This window comes from Pleuronectes platessa, chromosome 17, assembly GCF_947347685.1.
Source record: "Pleuronectes platessa chromosome 17, fPlePla1.1, whole genome shotgun sequence".
In the NCBI taxonomy this organism is placed as follows: Eukaryota; Metazoa; Chordata; class Actinopteri; order Pleuronectiformes; family Pleuronectidae; genus Pleuronectes; species Pleuronectes platessa.
Window position 1 is genome coordinate 19418058 of NC_070642.1, and position 27292 is coordinate 19445349.

Here is a 27292-nt window from a genome sequence, read left to right on the forward strand (position 1 = left end):
TTTATGTTACTATAATGTATCAGTGCACTTTAAGTGTTGTATTGAACTAGAACCACCATGTAGTCTTTTTTAGATATGAACGTGTGGCCACCAGACAATTAGATTTAGATATTCATTGTGTTCATATTTTGTACATAACACTATAAATGACAAGTGCATTTCCCACCATGACACGTTGCAAGTGCATGAGGTAACAGGGTGAATCTGTCACCTAGTGGTCAAAGTACGAAGTGCACAACCAAAGACGACAGCCTGGAACTGGCTCATGTATCTGCAAGTATTTATTCATAAACATCTGACATCTTTTTTCTCCAGGAATAACATGTTGCATGTAATATATCTCCACGAATACAATTAGTCTAAAAGAGAAGAGGGTAAAGAAGTTCTTGAAAATCACAGATTGTGCATCAGGTCCAGTCATTTCACATCAAACTGTTTGTTTTTCGAGTTGCATTTCATTCCATTCTCCTACGATGGTTCCTTGTGGGTGCATAAGTCTCCGACAGGCAACTCTGGTCAAATGCTCTGCTTTGCGTTGTGGCCGGCTGATGATTAACTTCACTGAAGTTGCAATAACAGAAAGGAAAGACGATTGAATCACATGCAGAACTCTCACTTCTCCCTTTGTTAAATCTGAATGGGGGGTAAAAGAGGAGAAATGGCTTCTCCACTGGACTCTGTACAAAACAGCGAGGACAGAATGACCAAGACGTTATTATATTCACAGAGGTAATATCTCAAAACCATTCTGAATAACACTGCAGGATTTTTACTTTATTTTATTTTTTTAATACAGCCCTCTAATGGTAATTTATCAAATTAAAGATGCGTCCTCATCTACAATGCTGTGGAGAACCTGGTATGTACAATGCAGTGATGTCCACCTTTATTTTCTGAGACTATTAACAAAAAAAAATGAATCCTCAGTTTTCCTACAGAGAAATTAAATACTTCTCCCACCCCCAACATCAACATGTCGACATCATGCAAAACAACACAATGGCTGCATATGTTAATAAGCCCTTCCCTCCGTTTAAAAGAAGCCACTTCAAGAGTAACCGAGGTCAGAAAACACGAGAGAAGAAGAATCAGTGCACTGGTACAACGTCACACTGAGCACGGAGCCATTTCTGCAATTAACGTAGCACCCTCTTGTGGCAGTTTCCTTACACTACATCTAATGCATTCAGTTGGTGGGGAGGCTATGGGGGGGGGGGGAGGGGGGGGGGAGAACCGCTAAAAGGAGGCCGGATGCAATAAGTCTCTCTGTTGGTTTGCAAGGCTTATCGAAGAGGAGAGAATTGAGAAAATGATTTCAAGTCAGTGGTGAAGATTCAAGTCATTCCCTATCCTCTATACATCCGTGTAAACTCTGATAAAAGATGATGAAGACTTGGTTTTGCAGCTCTTCAGGACGTTGTGTATGTTTTTTTTTTTTACTGGACAGAGATTGTATTTGGTTACATCAAAGATACGCTGAACAGAACTGAGCAGGAACTGGTGCTTTTGAGCAAAACAAAAGTTTCGGAGCCACCGAGTGGAAACCTGGACATGTGGACCTTCACTTGGTTGATTCACCACACACTTGGCACCATTCGGCAAAAATGTTTTTATCCTTGAACCTGACGCAGCGGCAAACAGAGGGAAACCTACAGAAGCTAAATTACCAAAGGACATTTTTTTCCAGGAGTTTCCAAAGTGTGTGGCGATGACGTATATTCAACCCAAAAAAACAAAACAAAAACAATCAGGCTGTCCACACGGTCACTCTAACACCAGCAGCCTTTGCGTTGGTCGTCCACCTCGCCGCCGCAGAGTCCCTCCTTCTCCTCCAGAGCCGTAAGGTCCAGCTCGTCATTATCCGACATCCGGAGAAGATCCAGGTCCTTTTTATTGGCCGCCAGCACCTGCTCAGCCAATCTGGTGAAAGACTTGGGAGGAGAAAAGGGCGGCGACAGGAAGAGACCAGAGATTAGCCCACATCAGAATCAGAATCAGGTTTTATTGGCCAAGTAAGTTGCACAAACAAGGAATTCAACATGGTGAAGTGGCTCTCAGTGTGCTTACATAAAATACACATAACAACACAAAACAAAACAAACAGTAAGATGGTGTAAGACAAAGAAAGAACAGTATGAGTATTACAGTTGTACAGTGAGGGTGAAATAAATAGTATAATTAAATTAAACTTATAATTACAAAATAATTACAATATAATATAACTTCGGGAGTATTTCTACAGTTGTTATTATAAAGATCCAGAGTTATTGCACAGTGCCACAGTGGATTGGCTGTTCAGAAAGGGGGAAGAAACTGTTTTTGTGTCTGGAGGTTTGAATCTGAGAGAGATCTGAACCATCAAGTCATTTCCTCACATTATATAATTACAACTTGCAGGCACGGCTCTGATCTCGTTACTGACGCGGTCGTGAAATGTCCACACATGCACCTCACCTCTGCTATGTTGTGGTTGGTGAAGGCACTTGTCTCGAAGAAGTCCATTCCGTAAGCCTTGGCCAACTGCAAGACAGAAACAACCCAGATGTTACTGGTCTGGATTTAAAAAAAACAGACGCTGACACATGCACGACTGTCTGCTGGCACTCAGATCCAGCCGTGTGTTCGAGTGCAGCCTTTTATTGACAGATGTGAGGCCACATGAGGTGAAGCACTGGTTCTTTCAGGGCAGATCGGTGCATCTCGGCCATTAAGAGCTTGTTTATGGATTTAAAAGGAGACATATGATGCTAGTGATTCCGCTTCACGGCCACCGACCACTGGCCAACGACACATTAAGGATCTCTCCGGTTACTGCTGATGGTCAATCCGACTGTGAGATGTCAGTGTGTTTGTGTGGGAGAGAGAGAGAGGGGGAGAGAGAGAGAGAGAGAGAGAGAGAGAGAGAGAGAGAGAGAGAGGGAGGCATGCTCCAGTTCTTCTTGATGCTTATCTTTGTAAACCACTGGGTCTCAAACTTGACTTTAAAAAAAACAATCCCTTTATTCTGCAGCTTCATTTTAACCCTAAACCGAACCCAGCAACTATTTACACCATCTCACCTTGATGCCTTGCTCCGTGGCCACCTGCCGTTTGTCCACCTCGTCCGACTTGTTGGCCACGAGGATCTTCTGGACCTTCTCAGGAGCGTACTGCAGGGGGTTCGCCACGTGGACGGGAAGTAAACCCAATTTAAAAAGAGATGGAGGGAGAGGGAGAGGGATTTCAAATGTCAAGAGAACACAGACCGGAGGAAACACAGGAGCCACCGCGCTCAGGAAATGACACCTAGATTAAAGATAAGTGGAAAGCATGTGTGTGTGTGTGCATTCAGATAAACACACAGAGGAAATGAAAGCCCATAATTACTAAATTAATAGAATAAAGTCATCCGGGAAATGACAGGGGGGAAGCAGGGAAGAGCTTTCTGAAGACTCCTAAACAGAATTACTGCAATGGGAAAAAAATGTTCTCCTTCGATATTTATGACAAAACATTTCATAAAGCGATGACAGGTATTTGAGAATGAAGCCCGAACACTATCAATACAGCGTAAATGTCAGGTCGGAGCATTTGGGTTTTATCACACCGTGTCAGACATCTGTTCTTTGTCAGCTCGGCGTCTCCAGTTTTGTCAGTTTTGCCCTTTTCACAATGCGAGGGTGGGGTGGGGGGGGGGGAGAAACGCTTGTTGATTCTCCACCGCGCCTGATTGATCTAATTCCTAAATCCCTCAGATGTCCCCCTGACTCACCTCGTCCACGTCACTGGCCCATTTCATGATGTGCTGGAAGGATCGCTCACTCGTGATGTCGTACACCAGGAAGATCCCCTGAGCAAAAAGCTGTAGTTTTAATACCAGTACTTTGGGAAACACTGATATCATCACTGCAAGCAAACCAGACCACCACTTGGAAAATTGACGATGATGCATTTATACACTGTGGGCCCCCCCCGGCTGGATGAGAGAACCTTTATTCCAATTTAATTGCCAGTTTCTGGTAAATGGACAATTGGATTTGAACCAGTTTAACCTCTTTAGCAGCCAGAGTGGCAGAGCATCAGCCTTTAGGGGGTAAGGGATGTAAACAGAGACATTACAATACCACTGACCACATTCTATTACAATACTGATGCTATGAGGCTTATAACTTAAAGCCTAAATGGCTGCTACAGATTTAACTAAATCTCTTAGCTGTAATAAATAAATCTGATCAAATTTGTGTGTTACTTATATCAGGGTGTGTCAATAGTAAATATTGGAAGGAGGAGACATGAGGACACATACCTGTGCTCGTCTGTAGTACTGCTTGGTGATGGTCTGGTATCTCTCCTGACCCGCAGTGTCCCTGCACAGACAACAAACAAATATGAACACACAACTTTTGTTTGAGAGATTTTAATACGTTAACATGGATTTAATAGATTTTAGAATCCACTACCCTCCCAGAAAATGTTGATCAGGAACCTAAACTTCTAATTATATTTTACATTTTCTGTTTTATTCTAGTTTATAAAAGAAACTCCAGTCTCCTGCATGAAAAGTCATTTTATTTTATCAGCCTAAAAGTTGTCAAATGTAAAGATAGGGAAGCTGACACTGGTTTATCCATTTTAAGTTTTCTCAGGACAGATCCAGAGAATAGAGCTACACCCCTGAAGAACAAATATAAGCTACGATTGTTGTCAATAAATCTAATAACATTTTATCTCACGTACAGGACGTCCAGCCTTGTAATATCTCACCATATCTGTGTCCGCACTTTGATACCATCTATTAGCAGTGTCTTCATTTTGAAGTCGACGCCTGTGAGACAAGAGAGAAGATAGGATCAGAAAACACAGTATTGGATTCACAGAGGAGCTCGGTGTCTGTTTGATATTTCTCCAAACCCCCCTCGAGTTGCTGTGCTAAAGCTTAATGTTCGGAATATTCTCAGAGACGAGTGAGCTTTAAGACCCGAGAAGTGACTGGAATCAATAACCCCGGCTTGTCTGTCACAGACAAAAGGGGGTCAGAGGTGTCCGCTGCAGCTTTGTACGATCACAGAGAGCATTAACACAACCAGAGCCTCATCATCCCTGTATAATCAGCCTGTTAGACGAGCAGCGTAATGATCCGCCGAGCTGCCTCCTCCTCGTTTGGTCCTTTTGCATCGATCACACAGGAGGTGAAACGAGGGAGGAGGAGGCGAACAGACGGGAGGAGAGAAGCGGAGCTGGGAAGACGAGAGGGTGAAGACGAGAAGCCGCTCACGCCTCGGTGATCCCTCATTTATTTCAGACGACTCAGTGTGAAATTGTTCATATGACAGAAAAATCACACACAGCGACTGTTCTTTCTTTCTTTAAAGATTCACCCTTCACTCTCTTCTGAAGGCCAGAACTGATCTGAATGGTCTTGTGCTGATGTTAGGTTGTTTTTCTAGTTTTGATTACTTCCACAGAAATGTGCCAAACGTATCTGTGCCAGACTTTAATGACTTCTTTCTTGGCCAGTGTTCCATTCTTCCTCCAAGTTTAAGTAAGTCGTTTTTGCCTAATAATTCTGACAAACAAACAAACAAGCCAAAACGGACATAACCTCCTTTGCAGAGGTGATGATGATGTTGGTAAATGTTGCTGCGTGTGGCGGCGTAAATGTTCTTTTCCTCCATTTCCAGGCATTTGATTCTGATGATATAAATATCTTTAGCTTATTTTTTTATTATTTTATTTATACTGAAGTCCGGTTTCAGACCTTATTGGCCTTACTGGTATCCGCGGCCCTGTTACTGGAAACAAAACTGATGAAGACTCCGGGTCCGTAAAGTGATGCCCATGCGGAAGTGCCTGAAACCTGAATTCTCTCAAAAGACCACTAGAGGGCATCTATACCGGAGGCTGTGAGAATGACCCTAATTCTCACTTGATTTATAAAGTTGGTATTTTACTAAGGTGGTAATGGTCTCAGTCTGTAGTTGAAAGTCTTCTTCAGTACAGCATTTTATAAATCATGGTCCCATTAAGACTCAAATAGACGATAAAACAGTAGCAATGCTAACTGGGACATAATCCTAGCCTTAGATCATGATCTGATTTTTATCATTTAACTCTCCTACTTTATTTTACCCTCATCGTCTCCTCACCTCACTTCAAGTCAATAAATAAACCAAAACCCTCCCGTTTCTATAGACCACACTAATCCCTGAGAAATCAATTAACAGCTCATCCCAATTAACCAGATACTCAGCAGCAGCCTTGTCTCACAGCCAGCTCCACACTGAGGGAGAGGGAGAGAGAGAGAGAAGACCCCCGAGTCCAATTGATTCACAAAACTGGAAGAACTGCTGCCTGTGGTTTTTATAGCTGCAGCTCTGCACAGTCGATACTCTGCTAATAGACGTACTTTAGCTGGCCAGGCTGATTTGGTCTTTCTTTTTAAATTGCGTGTTTGCTCAGGACGAGCTGGAGTCGAGGAAACGCTCCACAGAGTTCCGAGCTCTCAGACTCGACAGTCTCAGGCCTCGTGTAAGTTACAATGCGACCTTTTTACTTTAAGCTTGAGACCATCCAGACCAGGACTGAGTGAAAGGTCAGGATTGCAATCAGCAGCTTGACTTTCCCGAGGCTGCAGAAGAGAGAGACGACTGCTGAATATCAGAGATAAACACTGGTTTCTTAATTACTTCTCTTTTTAACTGATCTGCAGCTCAGCTTTACTCCTCAACCTGCTGGACCTGTTTCTGTGAATTCAACCTGCGACCATCAGCAATGATGCTGGGAGTGAGCCTGCTGAGGGTGTTGCAGCACCCCCTACAGCTGAGGTACAGCAACTGCAGGTTCCATTTTGAGAGCAGCCTAGTAACTGACTTAAAATCAATCATTAAAATTCAGCAGGTTTAGAAAAAGGAGCCACTCTCCATCGTCTCCTCTCCTGCTCTGTGACACTGAGGATGACGAGGCAGCTGTTAATGAAACATGGCAGCATGTCACAATCAGCCGTGTGAAAGCCATGTAGACTTAATGGGAACACACCCCCACTCTGACTGGGATAATTACTAATTGTGTTGGTCTGTGAAAGACGGATCAGGTGGGGACACGAGTCAGTTTGTCGGAGGTGATGGACTCAGAAGTGACACAAGCTCCCTGGAGAATTGGGTGAGGACAGACAGCTGCTGTCTTCACACCACAGCAGGACAATTAAAATAAAATACATTTGATAGGCTTTTACTCTGGAAAGCCCCACCGGCAGTGCTGCTCCCTGATTGGGTGTTCGCTGGTCTTAACAAAAAATGGATGTCGACTCTGGATCCAGAAAGAGAAGCCTATGCAAAAGAGCTTAAAATCTGTATTCTCTCGAATGCCCAGCAGAGGGCGACTCCGCTGGTTGCAAATAAAAATAAGCCGATCTCTATTGAAGTCGAAGAGAAAATGTCCGTTCCTCTCACTTGATTCATAACATCAGTAAACATGTTCATATCGAGTTCTCTGTCCCTATCTCTAGTTTAAAGTTCTCTTAAATACACCATGCATTGGGGCGTGGATACCGTGTGATTGACAGCTAGTACTGTCCAATGGGAGCAGGTCGTAGGAGTTAGCATTGTCCTACAGATATCAATCAGGCTCCTCCACCCGTTTCTCCATCTATTGTTACTTCTGCTTTTAAAAACCAAGATGCAGCTGCTGGATCAAAAGCCAGATTCAAGATAAAAACATGATCTTCCTTCATGACCTGTTCACAACATGGTGGCTTCATCTGTGTAGGCTGGGATCAATGCCACGCCCTTTAGACTACTGAGTTCACCAGGCCGCCATCTTACCACCACTGGGATCCTCACCATGAGCACGGCTGCTGATTGAGCTGTGATATAGAGCAGGGCCTCGGTCATACTTCACAGGTGTTTGACAGACAGCGGCCCTGAAGAGTCGGGCGACAGTGAAGAAGATGAAACTCAGAGGTGTGACCGAGCACCGTCACTAAATCAGCTGCTCTTTGCCCGAGAAGCGTTCGATCCCCGGCCCCGACGCCAATCTAGTGAGGAACAAGGTGACCCGCTTAAATAAACCAGGATCACTGATGAGCGAGGGAACATTAAGAACTGGAACTGATATTAGTTTGACTTTTATTCTGTGAGCTTTTATTTTATGCTGAGCTGTATCCAGTGAATATAGTCATATCCTTTGTTCGCCCTATTGCCAGATGTGTCATTTAACGTTATCCTATTTCCAAGTATCTGGTTTAATGATCAAAGAAGCCTTGATGGATCTAATGAAAGACAGGAAACCAGTGCAGGTCTCGCTCTGTGGTTTCCACTGTCTGCTCTCGACTCTCTGCTTTCTGTCTATCAACTTCTTGAGATAACAGAGCTAATGTGCAAGACTAAGAGGCTGAAATAAACAGTATGTCTGCTGTATTCCATGCAGCCTTTACAGACTATTTAATATATCACTGTGCAGGTTTCACACTGATTCATCAAACATGTAAAATTTTGTTTAAATGTTCGATTAAAGCAAACAACTGTGGAAACCATGAGAGCCCCAGTTCATCTACGTCTGTGTTGGGGCTGTTCTTCAAAGTTTCAGCCATCAGAAATAGACGACCTGGAAATAGACATGGATGATGACCCCGATTCAGGGTACAACATCATGATTGACAGCTCAGACTGACTTCTGATTGGTCCAGAGAGTGTATCGACCTTGCTACCACAGTTCCATACCACAGCGTTCGTCTCCAGGATATTCTTTTCTTCCTTTCTGGACAGTGTGTTGGCCGTCTATGCTGAACCCTGACCCAGACTGCACAGCCAGACCTTATCGCTACAGCATCAGAGCCGGGCCTCACATATATTCTGGTGTCTGAATGGGACCAGATCCGAAATCTCACGGGAAGTTTTCCTCGGAGGCTCCAGCAGCATTAATACCCATGGTTTTAAACCCATGTAGCTTGGAATAAGGTTTGCATGTCCACGTTCTGTATCAGCATCTATTCATCACCACGCTGTTTAGGGGGAGCTCTCAGTGTTTGAAGTCTTTGGCTTTTTTTACACCTACACTAATTAAGAGCAAAAAGGTGAGTGAGTGGACTGTAATAGGAACTGATGAATAATGGAGCTGCACACGAGGGGGGGGGGGGACACACGGGAGAGAATTTATATCCCTCTATCACCGTGAAGGTTAGGAAATTATTTATTGATCCGCCACAGAGGAGCACTGACGGTGGTCACTCTTGATCTCCCAGCTGTGTCAGGTTTGTTTAGTCTGAGGAGGTTGGACTCATTTTATAAAAGACCTCCCGGCCTGGCTCTTAGACACAGTCTGCTTCCTCCGGCTACTCAATCCGGAGCCCGACACCTGCACGGCTGCGAGAGCCTGATTTGTGAGCACCGGTGGGTTGTGTAGATGTGGCAAACGACGACAATGAAAGAACGAAACACATCCCTGCCTGCCGGGGGTTTTCCAACACGCACACACAGGCTGAATGTTTCCTCTGAGAGGAATCAGAAAGGTCTGCAGTGTACAACAAGAGCAGGTCTCCGCACTATGAAGGTTTACTGTAGGGCGCTATAGGTGAACGACTTAAAAATAGCACACTGAGGTTTCTATAAGAACGTGAGCATCACAACTTGCAGGTGAGGTTCAGTGTGATGAGATGTGTGTCTGCCCTAATCACCGAAGGCTCTAGAATCTCGTCTTTCCAAGTTGACACCTTCAACGTGTTTGGCTCCTCTGTCCCATCCTGAGATATTAGTATTCCTCCAGTTTCATGTCTGTTGCATGCATGTTGGAAACATTATTCACATCATCAGTTTGCTAGCTGTGATTTTCCAGACATTTTTTACCGAGGATCTGGAAGGAGAAGTTCCAGAAAAAGTCTGCAGCAGCCCACTTCGCACATTTTGCATTCACACATAAAGTCCCTCTGGAAACTATCGGTCCAGAGTTCTGTGAGTGCTGGGATTGGCTCCAGCCCCCACGCAACCCTCCAAGGAGAAGCTGCGCAGACAATGGATGGATGATTCATTCTCTTGACCTTATTACTTTTCAATAAAAAGTCACTGGTCGTCACCATCACAACCAGGACGAACATTTCACGACTGTTCACTTCATCCTCTAAGCCGTAGGGATTTCTGAATTTAGTTTTCTCTGTTTAATTACTGCAAATAATGTCAGGAAGTAGAAGCTTCCACTAGAAAATAGGTCTATTCAGTGAACACACACACACACACACACAATGACACACACACACTGACACACACTTGGATAAAGACAGACCAGGTGCTACACAGAAGATTACACTCCACTGCTAACTGTACATCCTCATTTCCCGAAACCTCAAAGTGAAGCATTGTAATGGGCCCGTCATGGTCCACAGTGTGCAGAGAGAGATTCTGCTCAGACCTCAACTGGGAGCAAAGACGCTGGTTTAGCTTTGCTCCTTCGATTCCAATTACAGGGACACTTTTAAATAGGTTGTGCAAATAAGAAAAAAATAATCAACCGTGTCACGTAAAGTATAGATTACCACATTTATGCCATAAGTATTAGAGCCCGGCCGTTGTGGATTAGATGGAATGTTTCAGTGGTGAACTTTATTGTCTCTGTGCAAGTACGACAACATTTTACCCTCAAACTGATTTCTTTGCCGATTGCCAGTTTATATTGGAATGATGGCACATGTGGACATTGACAAATCACAGTGTGTTTGTTAAAGACTGAAGAGGCAGTAAGATACGACTATTTTGTACATTGTTTCATCTCAGTTTGTGTCAAAATGTTTGAAACCAAATTACAGTGAATAAATGCATAAATCCTGCATTTGACCTCTTTTCCCTCTTTGCACAATCCAGTCTCTATGTTTACTTACTTATTTCCCTCCCCTGGTGCTTATAGTATTAGTTATTTCCTATTTTTATCATTGTTATATATTTGCTTTATACTTAATTCATTGTAATTCCTGACAATACAATTCTATATCTTTGTTTCACAAGCTTCCGGTAGACAGATATCATGATGCGTCGTTGTATAATTGTCATGCAAACTATTGATTATCGCAAGAATCGCTTGTATCATGGTTTTATTGTTATCGTGTGTTACCCTGCGACTCCCTCACTTAACAGTTTGAAGAAATAGCAACAACAAAATGACTCACGCCTGGGAGCCTGATGCAAAACAAAGCCCACCTCCCCTTTAATGCACGTGGAAGTCAGAGCCAAGTGCTGATAGTTATTAAACTCATGGGGGGTGGATCTCCTCCCTGAGGGTTTCCTTAACCAAATGCAACCACGTCTCTAATTAAATCACGATACAGCCTCCTGATATAATAATGTATGTATAGAACCACCAGGGGCCACAGAGAGAGAGAGGGGGGTGGGGGGATGCGCAGGTGTATAGGAAAATGAATGGAAGAGCAAATAAACACAAGTGCATGAGGGGGGGGGGGTGCAGGAGTGGGTCTTACCGATGGTGGAGATGTGAGACGGGTGAAACTCGTTGTCCGTGAATCTGCACAACAAACATGTTTTCCCGACCCCGGAGTCTCCGAGCAGCAGGAGTCGGAAGAGCACATCGTACTGTTTGGCCATGGTGCGGGTCTGTGCGCGGTGCTGCCGGATCTATAACACAAAGGACGAGTCAGGAGCTAACTCAGCAACGGATGGAGGCTCCCTCCCCGCCTGCAGCCCATGTCTGCCCCGGCTCTGCCTCGGTATGGTTCCCTGGAGCAGGAGCTGGTCGCTGGGGAACAGATGAGGGAACAGATGAGGGAAGATGCTCCAGCAGCTTCACGAGCAGCATCCAGCCTCCAGTGGGTGCGGTGGACCAGCGGACAGCCAATCAGTGGGCAGCACTGCCGGTGGGGCTTTCCAAAGTAAAAGCCCATAAACTGATTTATGTGATAATAACATAGGATGCATGTTTTTGTTAATATACTGAGTATTGGGTGGTAAACAGCACGAATGCAGAATATTTTCACCAGGTTATCATCATGATATAATAATAATAAATTCTTAAAAATGTATTACATTTATTGATCCTAACATTCAAAATCATCTCAACTGTTTTTGAAAAGTCTTATTATAAATGTCTAATATTTACAATGCCATTTTCATTTAGCTATATCTATATCTATAATTATATTGTATTTTATTGTTGTTTCTTTGCCTATTCTTATTCCACTTTCCTCATGAATGCCAACATTAGATATGGGCCCTATGTATACATTTTGAATGAGTGAATTAGTTATTTGTTTTCAATAGTTTCGAGTATAACTTTCTGTTGTAACATCAGGGTGGAGCCTTGAAATAAGGACATAGTGCTTAGATTGCCCTATGTGCTCCTATAACTTTATTAAAGTCACTTGTAAAACTTGTAATCTAGGTATGAGGGGTTATTCTGAGGCACTGGAGCTTCAGGGGATTCAAAACTCCCAGAGGATAATTGAGTAATTGTTTGTTTATTAGTTTCTGGTGATTTGATCAATGCAGATTTGTTCTGGAACGATCATGTTGAAAATCCATGTGTTAAGATCAAGTTCCAATGCATACAGTGTTTTTTTTTAAACTTTATTACTCTGAACTTTGTTGTTCTGTATTGCCCAAGATGAAATGTTGACCCATCAGATGACCACATACTGAATCACAGGTAGTTTGTCAGTACTGGTTGCATTGTGCTCTCTGCACCTGCACTTAATGGGAACTTGAAGACAACAGGAGTCAACTGGAGACAGTTTAAACATTTAAATTGAGCCATTGTTACGGGGCAGGATATTAACCTGAGGGTTTATTTTGAAGAGCGAAAAACACCACATCCGGTATGTTTATGTTTGTGTACGTTATTTTGTCTTGATATTAAATGCGTTATTTCATTTCTGCTCCACGTTGAAGGAACAAGGATCAAATAGCACGTGGGGAGAGGCCTTAGTGCACGTGCACACACTCGTAACCACGTGTAAAATTAAGAAAACAACACAATGGCGTTACTGTGAAAATCTGAAGTCTGTCCCTATGGAGCTGCCGTAGAGGGTGTGCGCGCAGCTTCCGCCCCCTCCGACTTGAACCGGAAGCGAAAGGGAGCGAACAATCAAAACAAACGACTCCGGCTTCTCCACGGATCCTCACCGGTGTCCCCCAGCATCTCTATCATGGACACTGTGACGACGCCACTGCGGTGCTTCAGCGAGGGCCACGCTGCGCAGATGTTCGCGGACGACGGGGTGGAGACGGTGACTTCCGTGGAGCAGGTGAACGCTCCGTTAGCTCCTGATGCTAATGCTAACTCCTGCTAGCACTGACTTTTTGTCCGCCCCTGAGGAGGAACGTGTGATCGCGGATCAAACTGTCACACACTTGTTTATTAAAAAACTTTATTCACCTGTTAATGATCTTTTAGTGGAAACCATTGTTATTATCTTGTTATTAACACGTCGCGCTGGTCCCAACAACAGGGAGCTGTCCCCCCGTGGTTAGCATTGTGGTTTAATGGGATTAGGTTTAAATTAACTTAGCTGTTAGCAGAGCAGGACACAGCAGGGGTTGGAGAGGTAATAAAACAAGTTTAACCGGGGCCACAGTCACATATAGTAACATATTATAACATCTATTGAGTTTATAAGTGTAATAATACTTTACTAAAGCCGTATTAATGTATTATTACCATTCTCTGATTGAATCTTGACATATAGTTACCCATAATCTTTATTGTATATAAGTATAAATACAATAAACACACAAATTGTATAACTTTCATAAATAAAAAACATGATTTTCTTTATCTGACTCCTTTCCCCATCTAAAATAAAGTTTTCATATCAGCAAACACAGGCACCGAAGGCTCGACCGAGGTCCACGTGTGTCGGGCTCTAAGATGATGAACTGTATTGTGACTGTTCCCTCTCCTCTTATCTCTTCTTTCTCTTTTCATTAGAAAAAAGTGGAACGCACCATTGAAGAAGTCTTCAGTGTTTACAAGCAGATACACAGCTTGCCACAGTAAGTTTTCACAATGACAACGTGCCGCCGAAGCTCATGATTCTTTGCTTAAACAGCAAAGTATATCAAACATAAACACAGGTCTTTTTTCTACCATTATAACTCATGGTCTAGATTTTCCCAAATTGTGTTCCTCTGAAGCAGAACTTGTTTTTGGGGCGGTTCCATTCGGTTCCAGTTGTTTTCACATGGTTGTGACGATGTTAGCCGCTGCTCAGTATCTACATCTTCATCCCACATCTGAAACAATCCCCCTCAGGATCCTTTGTGATTCTTTGAATTACTGGAATTAAATTGTTCCTAATTAATTAAAAATCCACCCCCACATCAGCGATCCCCCCCCTGGAGGTCAGACCCCTAGTTCGGGTACCACTTTACTAAATGCCATGTATAAATTAATCAAATATTAATTTTTGAGGTTGGTTCATAAGCACAGGACCTACTCGCCTGGAATACAGTGTTGTTTATATGTAGAAAGCTGAAAATTAAGCTGCTTCAGACATGTGACCCTGTACAGTATATATTAGTACAATAATTATATGAAATCAGGACATTTAAACTCAATTCAGTAGATTATCAGTGTTTATATAGTGTAAGATACAAAACTGAGCACAGACAAACACGTATTTTCAAACCCTACAGTGGATAATGTGGTCCGATATCATGAACGTGCCATACTGAGTGATGATCGTGTGTTTTCATCGAGCTGTCATAACGTTAAACAGCTTTTATGAAACATTTCCCCGACCCGGCTCATTGGCTGCGGCTCACAGAACACCTGCTGTTTGCCGGTCGGTCACGGCCACATGGAGACGTATGATGAGCTGATCAGCCCACATGCTTTGCTGCTTCTATCTGACACCGGGTCCCTGTTAATGGGGTGACTCATCTCATTTCTATGAAAACTGCTCGGCCCTGAATGTCAACCGGAACTGCAGCCTGGGGGGAAATGTTTATCATCATGATATGTCATTTATCAAGCACTGAATAATCCGTTGAATCCATGTGTTTGGTTGTGATCGTGTTCAAGAGAAAAGGTCAACGTTCAACAATTGGGTAGAAGTTAAGTTAAGTGGAGGTTTTGATTTTTTATTTAATCTCTTGAAGTTCTTCGGGATTGAATTTGCTGAAAACAAAAGTTGATTCAGAATTCACAAATATTTCAGAAAGGGCGAGCATCTGATTTTTCTTAAACATATTTAAATTAATTCCAGCAGCCCTCTCTAACTAGAATGACATTTCAAACTCTGCCTTCACACATGCTTAGGAAAGTTCACTGATTATATTAAAACAAGGAAAAATGCGAAGGATGAAGTTTGACTCAACAACAGAAAACATTTCAGTTTACATTTATTCTTGTTCATACAATTGCTCAGTTATATTTGCTGTAGAATCTGACTACCTACAATGAGAAGTGTTGACACTACCGGGATATATAGTTTTTGATTTATTTTTATTGATAATATAAGATAATTAATTTAATCAAATGAATATAATATAATGCAAAAAGCATGTGCTGAAGGTGCGATCGGAGGATCGGCTCTCGAGCATCTAGAGCATCTCTGGGCTTCTCGTGGCTAATAGGGTATTGAAAGGTCAGAGATGCACAGGAGTTAACCCAGTAAGAGCTTTGCAGGTAATTGAAATGACCTTAAAACCAGTTCAAACAGAATGAGAGAGCCAGATGGTTCAGGGGAGACGGCAGCCATGTGCATCGTCTTCCTGGGTTCAGTAAGAAGTTGAGGTGTTTTTTTTCTTTTCAGTTCTCTTTTCACTTTTGCAGATGCTTCCTCTGCTCAACTTGAGACTCAGAGTACAGGTTTAATTTACCCGCACACTTGCCTGCACCCCTGTCTGCCCTCAGCATTCAAACCGCCGAGCTGAGTCCTCATCTGATTCACCCCGGCCCTTTCAGCTGCTTAGCACTGGTCCTGATGGTCGTTGTGTTGCAGAACTGATGCTGTGAAACGTACGAGCAGCAATCTGTGACTAACCCTGTGTAGGTAGGACGTAATCACAATCATGGTGGCGAACGCTGTGGGCAAAGGGCAGGCGGCAAATAGAACCGGTGAAGGAGGGAGGGAGGGATCATCGGCTGCCTTTGACTCACTGACACATTTACACTCGCACAGAGCTACAGATGCAGATGAACGTTTCTCTGAGGCTCCTGTGCTGCAGTGGATAGTCTGTGAAGGAGGCTCATACATTACTTATTGTTTCTTACTCACATATACTTGATTCATTTTAGAAAAAACAGAACTATTTTTTATAATGATCAATATTTTTTCCACAGATCCATGTTTTTACTAAAGAAAAGTACAAGTGAAACGAAATAACTTTATATAAATGGCAGCGTGACACTGTATCAAGTCAAGTTGCTTGAAACGTAAAACTATTTTAAAATGTTCACTTCCTGGAGCGTTATGACTTCAAGTTTTATGTTATATACGTGTCATATTTTTTTCTTTTACCTGCTACATATTTGAGATTTATATTTCTCTCCTCCTCTTCTTGTTTCCTCAGACCAACGTTGTTGCGGGAGCAGCACTACCAGTATCTGAAGAAGGGCTTACGTAATTTATCGGATGCTTATGAGGTACGACAACACACTTCCAGCCAGCAAATAAACTTCTCTTGTGTATTGTAAACCCTGATGACACACACATCATGTCAAATGTAGAAGATGTCACATCACTGAATGTTTGTGTTATAAACATTAAACATGATTTCTGTATTTACCAACCATTGAAAATTGGTGTATTGATAATTTTCCATGTGTTTTATGACTCGTTTTCCTTTTCATCTCTTCCTGTAACTGACTGATCTGCTTCTGTTATGGCTGATGAACCGTCTCCTGGTGTGTGTCAGTGTCTGGATGCCAGCAGACCGTGGCTTTGCTTCTGGATTCTTCACAGTCTGGAGCTGCTCGAGGAGCCAATTCCCTCTGCTGTCGCCTCAGAGTGAGTCACACAAACACACACAGACTCGTACTCGACTACTAAACTGCTACCAGGGGACAAACAAAGCCTGCGCATTGTCAAATATCCTCTATTATTAATCCGCATCGAAAAGCACCTGCTCCCACATGGCAAAGATGACAGATAATAAGAAGCAGCAGCTCCATCTAAATTCTCTTTGAAAACACATCAGGAGTGAGAGTCTGCGACAACAGAAGAGGTGAAGGTTGTGAAGCTACATGTCGGGTCGGGCTCGGTTCATTTCCTCTCCAGCTCGGACGGGTTCTTCCTCAGTGATGCAGCTCTCCTCCTGCTTGATGCATCATCCTGCTCACAGAGGAGCAGGAGAGTCATTCAGACTCTGTGTTGTCTCTGCTCCTGCAGGTTTTCGGGGGATTTAACCTTGTTCTGAGATCTGTGAGGGGAATCTTCAAAAAGCTGTTTCACTCGACAGAAACGGTATAAAAAACTGGATCAATCCATCAATCATTTATTTCCCCTGTTGTTTCCTTTATTACATTTCCTCTGTGATCGAACACTCACTGACGAAGAGTCTCAGAGTTGATGTAAGAAGCAGTGGATTTAATAATCCAGTTTTCATGACTGATTTTGTAATAAAGAGCAGTGATGGCGGCATTGAACAGAACAATCTGGTGTCGTGTTGCTGCAGCCGTGACTCCACACAGTGTCGCTCTCATGGCCGCCAGAACGTCACCTGATTTAAACACTGCCAGTCGAAAGTAACACTCTGCAAACCCCCGGTAGTGCACAGCGATGCCAGGCTGCCAGCCCACACTCTCATTATTACTGTGAGGTTTGCCAACACACCGGCTGGCACTGCCCAGCGCCAACGTGAATCCCGTGTGCTCACTCACTGGCACACAAAGACAAACACACATAGACACACTCAGACACACAGGCCCTGTTCAAGAATTCAGAACAAGTCAACCCACAACTGACTTCTCTCTGTCCCGTGAAGTCTGCACTGTTCTCAGGTCAGATCTGGCACCGGACTGGTTGAGCAAGGTTCACGTAGGATTGTAATTTGAAGTCGGTTTTGCTCTCGGCTGTGTGATTCCTCCGAGGCAGCGGATGAGGAAGACGTTAGTGAGAGAAGCAGCTTTTGTGCACGGAGGCTTGAAAGACAGGAAGCTGAGGCTGAGACGCTCGGCACTCGCTGCCACATCAGATACAAGGAAGTGACACTGTGGTGTTCGATTGATTGTGTGACTCTGCAGGTCTGAGATACTGGAATGAGATTATAGACTGTTTATAGAGATGAGGGATGCATGCCCACTTCCTCCAACTATCCAAAAATGAAGCCAAAATACCACGAATACAAAATGCTGCCATCTAGTGCCGATGGTGAGTTTGGAACCAGAGTCTCCTTCAGCTTCTGGTGTGGAGCTGCTGGATCGAGGCCCTGCCTTAATGACTTTTGACAAAAAAATTGCAGAACACAGGTTCAACAACCTAATTCTCAGTCTGGATTTCTGCTGAGGCTGCAGATGGTCGGAATCAGAGTTTGGCATCAACAGCTCGAATCCGAGGATCCAACCTTCCTTGTGTCAACAGTCCAGGAGCTGCTGGTGCTGCTGGTGCTGGTGGTGGTGTGATGGAATGATTCTGGGCCCTTTTAATTCCAGTCAGTCATTGTTTGAAGGTCACAGCCTCTCTGATTAATGTGCCTCCCTCTAAGGCCACAGTTTACCATCTTCTAACGGCTACTTCCAGACTTATAGTTCACCGGGCACCCGAATGTCTCGTTGGATGATTCAAACTGATCCACGGACTGTTTCCAGACGAGATGAGACGCTCTCGTGTGTGAACAAACCCACATGGGATTGGGTTTGATGTTTACATTGTCAACACATCGGTTACACAATATACAAACTATCCCTTTTAAGGCTCATTTATGTTGCCTTTACAAATGAATAAAGAGACGTCCGATTCAAACGATGCATATTTCTAATGTTGTGCATAAATTTGCCAGTACATAAGAAAACAGTTGAACATAATTGTTTTCTGTATGATGGTGTCTCTCTGAGCCCCTGATGTCACAAGCTCCTGCCCTCATCTCTCCAGTGTGTGTCAGTTCCTGGCTCGGTGTCAGACGCCCACGGGGGGGTTCGCCGGGGGACCGGGGCAGCACGCCCACCTCGCCCCCACGTACGCTGCCGTCAACGCCCTCTGCATCATCGGCACAGAAGAGTCCTATGGTATTATAGACAGGTAAGGGACTGGTCACACAGCCACAGTCACTACACAGACCTGTACTACACCAAAATGAAAACCATGTTTACTTTTCAAATCTCTTAATTAGTAGCAGCGTTATATTTGAAATGGATTTTTAATTGATGCCGTTAAACCCTCTTCTGTGTTATTCTATTTTTATGCAGTGGTACATTACAGGGACTATGACTTTGTTACGGTTGCAGAACATTGAATAAATCTCTTAGAAGAATGTAGTTAACCGGAAGCTAATTACAACCATTCGTATCACAGACTTAGTGTTTGCATGATTTATTTTTCTCTGTATTTTCGTGAGTGCATCTGATTGAAGCTTCTAATGTTCCTGCTCCTGCTTCATTGATGTAAACAGCAGCTGAATTTGCATCAGCCTCGTTATTAAATTTGCAGCACTGACACAATTCCACTCTGCTACCAACTCCTCCCTCTTCTTCTCATCTGCCTTATCTCTTTCCCTCCATCCGATATCCCCCCCCCCCCCCTTCCTTCTCTCTGGTTTCCACCATATATTTCCTCCTCTTCTTCCTAATCACCCTCCCCCCCCCCCCCCCCCCCCCTCTCTCTCTCTCCCTCTCTTTCCCTCCTCCAGGGAGAAGCTGTTAGATTTCCTCTGGTCAGTGAAGCAGCCAGATGGCTCGTTTGTGATGCACGTTGGAGGCGAGGTGGATATCAGGTGAGAAGCCAGAAGAGAAAACCTCCTCCTCCATCTTCTCTTCTATTCCTCTACAGCCTTGTTCCAATGAAGCGTTTTGCTTTAGGACACAGAGAAACGAGAGAGGATGAAATACACACAGAAATAAGACGTCATTTATTAACAACGTTTGTACAGAAGCCAAAATATTTTACTGCAGAATTTTCACTGTGACTATTCACGTCCGATAAGTGGGACAATTTTTTTTAAACGATGTTTTCTCTTTCTTTCCTTTTGAATTATTAATGCACTTTTGTTCCTCTTGATAGAAAAGAGGAGAAATACTCACATCTCTGTTGCATCAGTGAGGATTTATATTATTTCTGTTACTCAGTGGATGAGGTTATTATTATCGTCTTATGTTTCCACAAAGAGCCTCAGACGTCAGTTACTCTTTTACTCAGTTATCTGTTGCCAACCAATTATTGGTCTGTTGTCCCTGTGTGTTATTTACTATGTGAGTATTAGGGCCTATTATATATGTATACGTTTTAAGTTTTATATTGGTATAAGATAGATAGATGGATACTTTATTAATCCCGTGGGAAATTTAGATCATCCAGTAGCTTGTACACTTATACACCTCACCGACATACATACATAAATCAATATACATATTACAGATACTGGAATGGATCTGACCCTATGGTACAGAATGCAATGACGTGTTTGTGTCAGTGTCCAATAGGAAAGTGTTCTTGTGCTGCTGGAGTGCATAGTACAAGAAAATATATATATATAAAAACAACAAAAAACCAAAATATATATATAAATATATAAGAATATGTAAGTGGTAAAGTCTGTGCATGGGGCTAGTAAAGGGAAGAGTAGAGAAGGGCAAATAACAAAAACATATTCACATTTTTAGTTACAGCATCAGCAGCAGTTGCCGGCTGCTGATGCTGTAAGTATCAGCAGCCGGCAACTGTCTATTCCCATGAAGCTACCACACACACTGTGGTTGTATGAGGAGCATTCTTTAAAGGTTATACTTTAAAGAATGCTTTGTTTTATAAGATCCTTTGATCGTGTAGGAGGAGCAGACCTCCTGCTGAGCCTCATCTCTCCGTGTTCACCTCCATCAACCTGCCTGTGTCTCTCTCTCCTCTCGTAGGAGTGCGTACTGTGCAGCGTCTGTGGCGTCGCTCACAAACATCGTCACACCGACTCTGTTCGAGACCACGCCCACCTGGATCCTCAGGTACAACTCTACCATTACATCAGGTTATTATGAGAAGACTCTGCTTCTCTGTAATCAGGGATTGTGTTTAAGTGACTGGTTTCTCTGTGTCCAGGTGTCAGAACTGGGAGGGGGGTCTGAGTGGAGTCCCAGGTCTGGAGGCCCATGGTGGTTACACGTTCTGTGGCACGGCCGCCCTCGTCATCCTGGGCAAAGAACACATGCTGGATCTCAAAGCCTTGCTGGTGAGCAAACCCCCTCTTTCTGGAGCATTTTATTTAAGGGAATTCAACAAAAGGAAGCATTAAAATTACATAAAACATATGTTATTCAGCCTGAAGCCTAAAAACAAGAGAAGGACGAATCAGAAGAAGTCACAGCAGAGCCTTTGTGCTGAGGTAATATCCCTGTACTGTGGGGCTTCAGGGGAACAAGCAGAAACACATGGATGTGATCAAATAAGAACATGATGTTACGACCTGGAGCGAGACTTCCTGAAGAAAAGGACTCAACTCCTGATGAACACAGGTTCTTTATCAGAAACCTGACATGAGTGAACTAAGAGATCGGTTCCTTGTGTTCAGGAACATGTTCTGTCTCTAAACCGCCTGTTGGATCTGGAGCTTCAAGCAGAACCTTGACATCCCTTCATCTGAGTTGTCTCGGCACTTCTTCTCCATCCGTTTTACAACAGTGGCTTTTGTTGTGACCGGTGGGAAATGGTGTTTTATCTCTGTAGGGAGATCCACTTGTCATTTGGCTGCTTCCAGAGAAGTGAAGGGATCAGAGCAGGAGACTCTGGAGACTCTGCAGCAGCAGCAGATGCTTGTTGACACGAAGCTTAAGGTCATCGGGAGATAAAGAGAGATAGTGTGTCACTGATGGAGCAGCTCTCCGCCTGTTTAACAGCTCCTATTGAAGGAGAAACACAGCTTCCTTTCAGAGTCCGGTTCTGTTTTTCCTTTGGAAACGTGTGCAGCAGAGATTCTACATGAAGACACGACAAATCCAACTCTGAACCGTCCCTTCACATCTGAATCGAATCGGTCCTGTGTGGACAAAGTTCTAAAACTACTGTAGATGCATTTAGACTTTATTTATATAGCTTCACAAAGTTTTCACACATTCATGGGCATCAGTCCCCTAAACAGGAATGTTTTCATCGAGATCAATTAACTATTCCCTCAGAAATCGGTTAAAATGTAAAAAAATATACATGTTTATATGAAGTCTATGGTCTACAGTGATGGTATCGTTACAATCTAAGCTTCTACATCTTCCAGCAGCTGCCATCTGCCTGTTACCAGTACATTTGCATGAGGCCTGTTTCCCTCACATATTAACAGGCTGGAAAAACCCGCTCCTCCTTTGAAACAGCGTGTTGGAACACATCCGTGTGACAGGTTAACAGGAGCAGGTCCTCGGAGGTGTCCCGTGTCACAGGGCGTCCCCGTGAGACCCCCAGCGTGTGGATTCCCGTCTCTGTGGTTTAACCTGAGTGTCAGAGGAGCTGGGAGGTGCCAGGTGGGGGGGGAGGCGGCTGTCGGTGGGCGCGGCCGAGGCTGTAAGTCGACACCGTGTCGGGAATATCTAGAGCAGCTCGACTGAACATGAGATAAACCTGTCGCACAGCGCGGAGCAGAGGAGCAGTGTTTTATCTGAGGGCAGCTGAAATTAACAAACAACTACTTTTAGTAATTGTAGCAAGAAAAACATTTAAATTAAATGTGGAAACGTCTTAGAGCACAAACTTTAATCTCTGGTTTATAGCCGCACATCGATAATTAACGTTTCAGATGGATTCATATTTTTTTGGAGGAAACATTTTGCCGCCACGAAATTACGCAGCGTTTGAGCTGGAACAGGAATCAGATCCTGTCTGTCGGGGGAGGAGTCACGCTGCATTAAGGCAGCTCCTGTTTCCATCTTCACGATAATGAATTAATCATTAATGTTGAACAGATTCAAATTTCGGATTCCTGTCGCCTTGTCGTATTTCCATTTTCAGGAAATTTCCTTTAAAGAGTCCGGCACATTTGAGGGACTGATATCTGTGTTTGTACAGTTTGGTGCAGATCCAAATAAAAAGTGCAGATCTAGTGGAAATTGAAACGGGGGGGGGGGGGGGCTGTTGGCAGAGGAACGTGCTCTACTCCAGTTCTTGCGTGTTTAACTTTGTGCAAAACTTTGCGAGGGGGCAGGTTGAACCTAAAAACAGACCTGGATGCATATTTATGAAGTTTGTTCCCTTTGAGTTTACTTCCCTCTCTGCTGCAGAGCCTGGAGAACCCGGTGCTGCACATCCTCCACCTCCTGCTCTTTGTTTAACTCTTCAACTGAACCTCTGTGGTCCCTCCTCAGTGGTCGAGACGAACCCCCCCCCCCCTCCCCACCCTGACGTTAATAAGCTAAACATCGTCCTCCCTCTGCTGCAGAGAACAGAATAGCTGCTCTTTAATATCCCATAATTACTCGATCCGAGCTGAGCTGTGCAGAATGTAGGTTTCCATTGTGACAATAGTACAAACTCTCTATCTGCTGCTTTACTTTACTTCATCCTCTCCTCCTCTGGTCCTGTGGGATCCTGTGGAGTTGCAGCTGTGGACCAGGAGATCCCAGTTCATCGTCCTCGTTGTTGTTGTTTCAAATGTGTCGTCTCTTTCTTCTGCTCAGGCTGAACGTGTGTGTTTGTTGTGTGTCCTCCTCAGCGCTGGGTGGTCAGCAGGCAGATGCGGTTCGAGGGAGGTTTCCAGGGACGCTGTAATAAACTTGTGGACGGCTGCTACTCCTTCTGGCAGGCGGGACTCCTCCCTCTTCTCCACAGAGCCTTGTTCAAAGAAGGTACGAGAGACAAGACGCACACGGAAATCTAAATCACACACTAGAGGAAAGAACTGCTAGAAACAAAAACCTCCTGAGCCCCAGATGTCCTGATGTGTGTGTCCATGTTTGTGTTTTGTGTTGATGAATGGTGTCTGTGTGTGTGTGTGCAGGAGAGTCGGAGCTGAGTCGGCAGCGGTGGATGTTCGAGCAGCAGGCCTTGCAGGAGTACATCCTCCTCTGCTGTCAGAACCCAACAGGGGGTCTACTGGATAAGCCTGGCAAGTCAGTACCACACCATCTAGACACACACACACGCATTAACGCCAGCAACAGACACACACACACACTCTGCTGTTAATGATGTTTTAACGTGGTTTTACTCAGACGTATCATTCATACTTCACCCGTCTGTATTAATGTTTTTATTTTTCCCCCCCCGCCCCCCCGTGTCCAGATCCAGAGATTTCTACCACACGTGTTACTGCCTGAGCGGCCTCTCTGTAGCTCAGCACTTTGGAAACATGGACCTCCATCATGAGATGATCGTCGGCAGGGAGGAGAACAGACTGGTGAGGCTGGAGGAGGGGGGGGGAGAGGGGGGGAGTCATTCACTAGATTTCACAGATTTATTTTCAGGAATCAACGAAGGAGACCTCGGTAACTGCTGAATAAATCTCCAGCATCAGAAACAATCTGTTAATTGAGTTTACTCTTCAAATGTAAATCGGCCTCCATCTTTGTCACATCCCTCTGAGTGGAGTGTATATCAATGTAAATATGATATAGGAGGAGAAGCGTCTGATATTCCAACACTTCAGTGTCTGCTGAGAACAGATGAGCATTACCCAGAATCCTCCTGGATTATTTCACTGATGATTTTACTGACTGAGTCTTCAGCAGCGATGTTTATCTGCAGGTTCTTGAAAGTGGAGAGGGATTAATTTTTTTTTTTTTTATGAAATACATTCACTTTGGTTTTGCTGTGATGTAAATCTCCCGGTCTGACGTGGGGTGAAGTAGAAAAGGGAAGTAACTGAAATAAGACAAAGACGTGTGGTTCAATTTGAGGATGTGAACAACACATCCAGTGGTTTTGTCATCTTTCTTAAAAATGTGTATTAATACATCAGTATTGGACGATATCATTCTGTCACAAGCCTCATGTGTCGACCTCCAGTTTCTTTATCACCAGGGGAGTTTTAATTTCCACTCTGTAAAGCAGCAGTTCCTTTCCAACCTGTTCAATACATTCCAGTAATGATAATATGATAATGAATAATGTGCAGGGACAGGAGTAAGTAGATGTATAAATAAACTATTGTCAAATGATTCTTATTTTTCTGCCTGCAGGCTCCGACTCATCCCATTTACAACATCTGTCCTGACAAAGTGGCTCGGGCTCTGCAGCACTTCCACCGGCTTCCTGTCCCCGAGGACACCAGGCAGGCCCCGCCTCCACGTGCAGGCCCCGCCTCCACGTCAGCTGACCCTCAGTCCTAGCTCGTCCCCTGTGGAGACGTCACTGCACGTGAACCAGGTAAAAAGGACTCGAACCAGCAGGCGACGCATTCAGGTCTGAGGGTGGAGGAGCCCGGGACCCGGCAGGATGACGGACCTCCGGCGGACACCGGAGACGGAGACTAGGAGGTGTTCCGAGCCGAAGCTCCACAGTTGTGTGTCTGTGTGTGTGTGTGTGTGTGTGAGCAGCTTCGCACAAAGCCGATTTGTTTTTGCTTGCTCTTGTTTTCATTCTCTGAAATAAAAAGTGAAACTTGTTCGGTTTCATTGTGACAGGATGTTAATAAAACTTTATATAGCACTTCTCATCACGGTGTTAGAAAATGATTTGTGAACTTCTGAATGTGCTGGTTAAATATCACTGTCACTGGACAGACACTGAAATTCAGGCACATGAAAAACAAAGAAGCAAAGTTTAAATAGTTGTTTTAAAAACCAAGAACTCACTGAAGGCAGAACTGAGGCTTCAACTGAGAAAACAGGTTTAGTTTTATATTGTTTGGGTGGAATCCAGCAATTTAGGCTAATAAAATAAACCGTTAACCAACTAAATACTTCAAAGATTCTATACTTTGGCTATACTTTATTTTTTTGTCCATAATTTGCCGAAAGGACTTTTTAATCTGGGTCTAATTCAAGTTCTAATTCTTAATAAATTTCTGAAAGTGATATTGAAAGAGTTAAGATGGCGTCTTTGCTTTTTTCAACAGATCAACAAACTTACTGTCACAAATCTACAGCAGATCCTCAAATCTTCATCTGCAGATTGAGGTTTTAGATTTGTGCTCAAATATTAATGTTCTGATGAGACTTCATTTTGTTTCCTCTTTTTGAACCTGTTGGAGTATCTCTATAAATAAGTGCAACTGATGCAACAAATAAAACATGAAAGATACAAATCAAAATATATTCGATTTCTCTCTCTTCGGTGTCTCAGGATTTTTTGAGTAAAAAGCTTTGGATGGAGTTAAAGACAAATACAAACTGTCTCCTGAATAGGAAAAGACAGAAGTGGGTTTTATCGGCTCGACAGGAGAATTCTCCCTCAGACTAAAGCACCTTACAGCCTCACAGACTGCGAGAGACTCCGATGCCCTCGCTCTTAGTCCAGTCGCCTACTGGTAACACTGGAAACCAGTAAAACCTGAATCTATGTTTGCCTGCACGACACCACATCCTGTCATGAAGAGCTTCCCAGCAGCGGTGAGGTGGAAGGTGAAACCCGTCATTAAAGCCGAGAGAACACGTTTCTTTACAATGTAAGCCCGACAGTTAAAATAACAAAAGCACGAGTAGCACGTCAAAGGATAAAATAGTTTATTTTATAGTCTCATAGTAAAGGTAGGCCTCAACTCGAAAGACAATTGTTGGCAGTATGTACAACATACTTGTAATTTCCATGGAATGGAATCGGACAAACAAAAAGACCTTTTACACTAATGATATCCTCCTAAATGGAAATAAAATGGAAAACAATATACAGACACACACGTTTCCTAGACACACGCAAAATGCTTCCTTATGTCTCGGGGGGGAGGGGGGGAAAGGGGTGGGGGGGAGATTCAGCAACATTGATTTGACCGTGTAAAGCACAACACATCGACTGGGACCGATTCCACTTCCTGGTACTGTGACGGACGGGAGCTACCTTCTGACATTCAAGACCTATTTCAAACCCTTAAGGAAAAACTACACGTGACAAATTGGCTATACAATTCTTTTTTTTTTTACCCCAATGACTCGTGAGATTACTACAAAATGCATTAACATATTTAATAATTATTGTTCTCCAACTTGAATAAAACATCCAAATCAATGCATTGATTTTTTTTGTATAATAATTATAATATATAAAACGAGATGCCTAACGTACTCAGCCACCTAAAGTCATTCACTACTTCAAGCTAAA

At 43.6% G+C, this 27292-nt stretch overlaps 2 protein-coding genes across 2 annotated transcripts; one reads left to right on the top strand and one right to left on the bottom strand.

Annotated features, from left to right (window-relative positions):
* Nucleotides 1–1383: 1383 nt before the first annotated feature.
* On the bottom strand, nucleotides 1384–11760 carry rab15 (RAB15, member RAS oncogene family). The gene is made up of 7 exons (XM_053445264.1): nucleotides 11438–11760; nucleotides 4744–4804; nucleotides 4286–4346; nucleotides 3752–3829; nucleotides 3060–3149; nucleotides 2455–2520; nucleotides 1384–1931 (listed from the first exon to the last, which is right to left on the bottom strand). The coding sequence occupies exons 1-7, from the start codon at nucleotides 11559–11561 to the stop codon at nucleotides 1770–1772; spliced, it is 642 nt and encodes a 213-aa protein (XP_053301239.1). The 5' UTR covers nucleotides 11562–11760; the 3' UTR covers nucleotides 1384–1769.
* Nucleotides 11761–13027: 1267 nt separating this feature from the next.
* Nucleotides 13028–26067, top strand: fntb (farnesyltransferase, CAAX box, beta). The gene is made up of 12 exons (XM_053444993.1): nucleotides 13028–13216; nucleotides 13900–13964; nucleotides 16488–16560; nucleotides 16833–16924; nucleotides 19007–19153; nucleotides 19761–19844; nucleotides 20977–21063; nucleotides 21158–21287; nucleotides 23751–23883; nucleotides 24036–24147; nucleotides 24320–24434; nucleotides 25216–26067. The coding sequence occupies exons 1-12, from the start codon at nucleotides 13118–13120 to the stop codon at nucleotides 25363–25365; spliced, it is 1287 nt and encodes a 428-aa protein (XP_053300968.1). The 5' UTR covers nucleotides 13028–13117; the 3' UTR covers nucleotides 25366–26067.
* Nucleotides 26068–27292: the final 1225 nt, after the last annotated feature.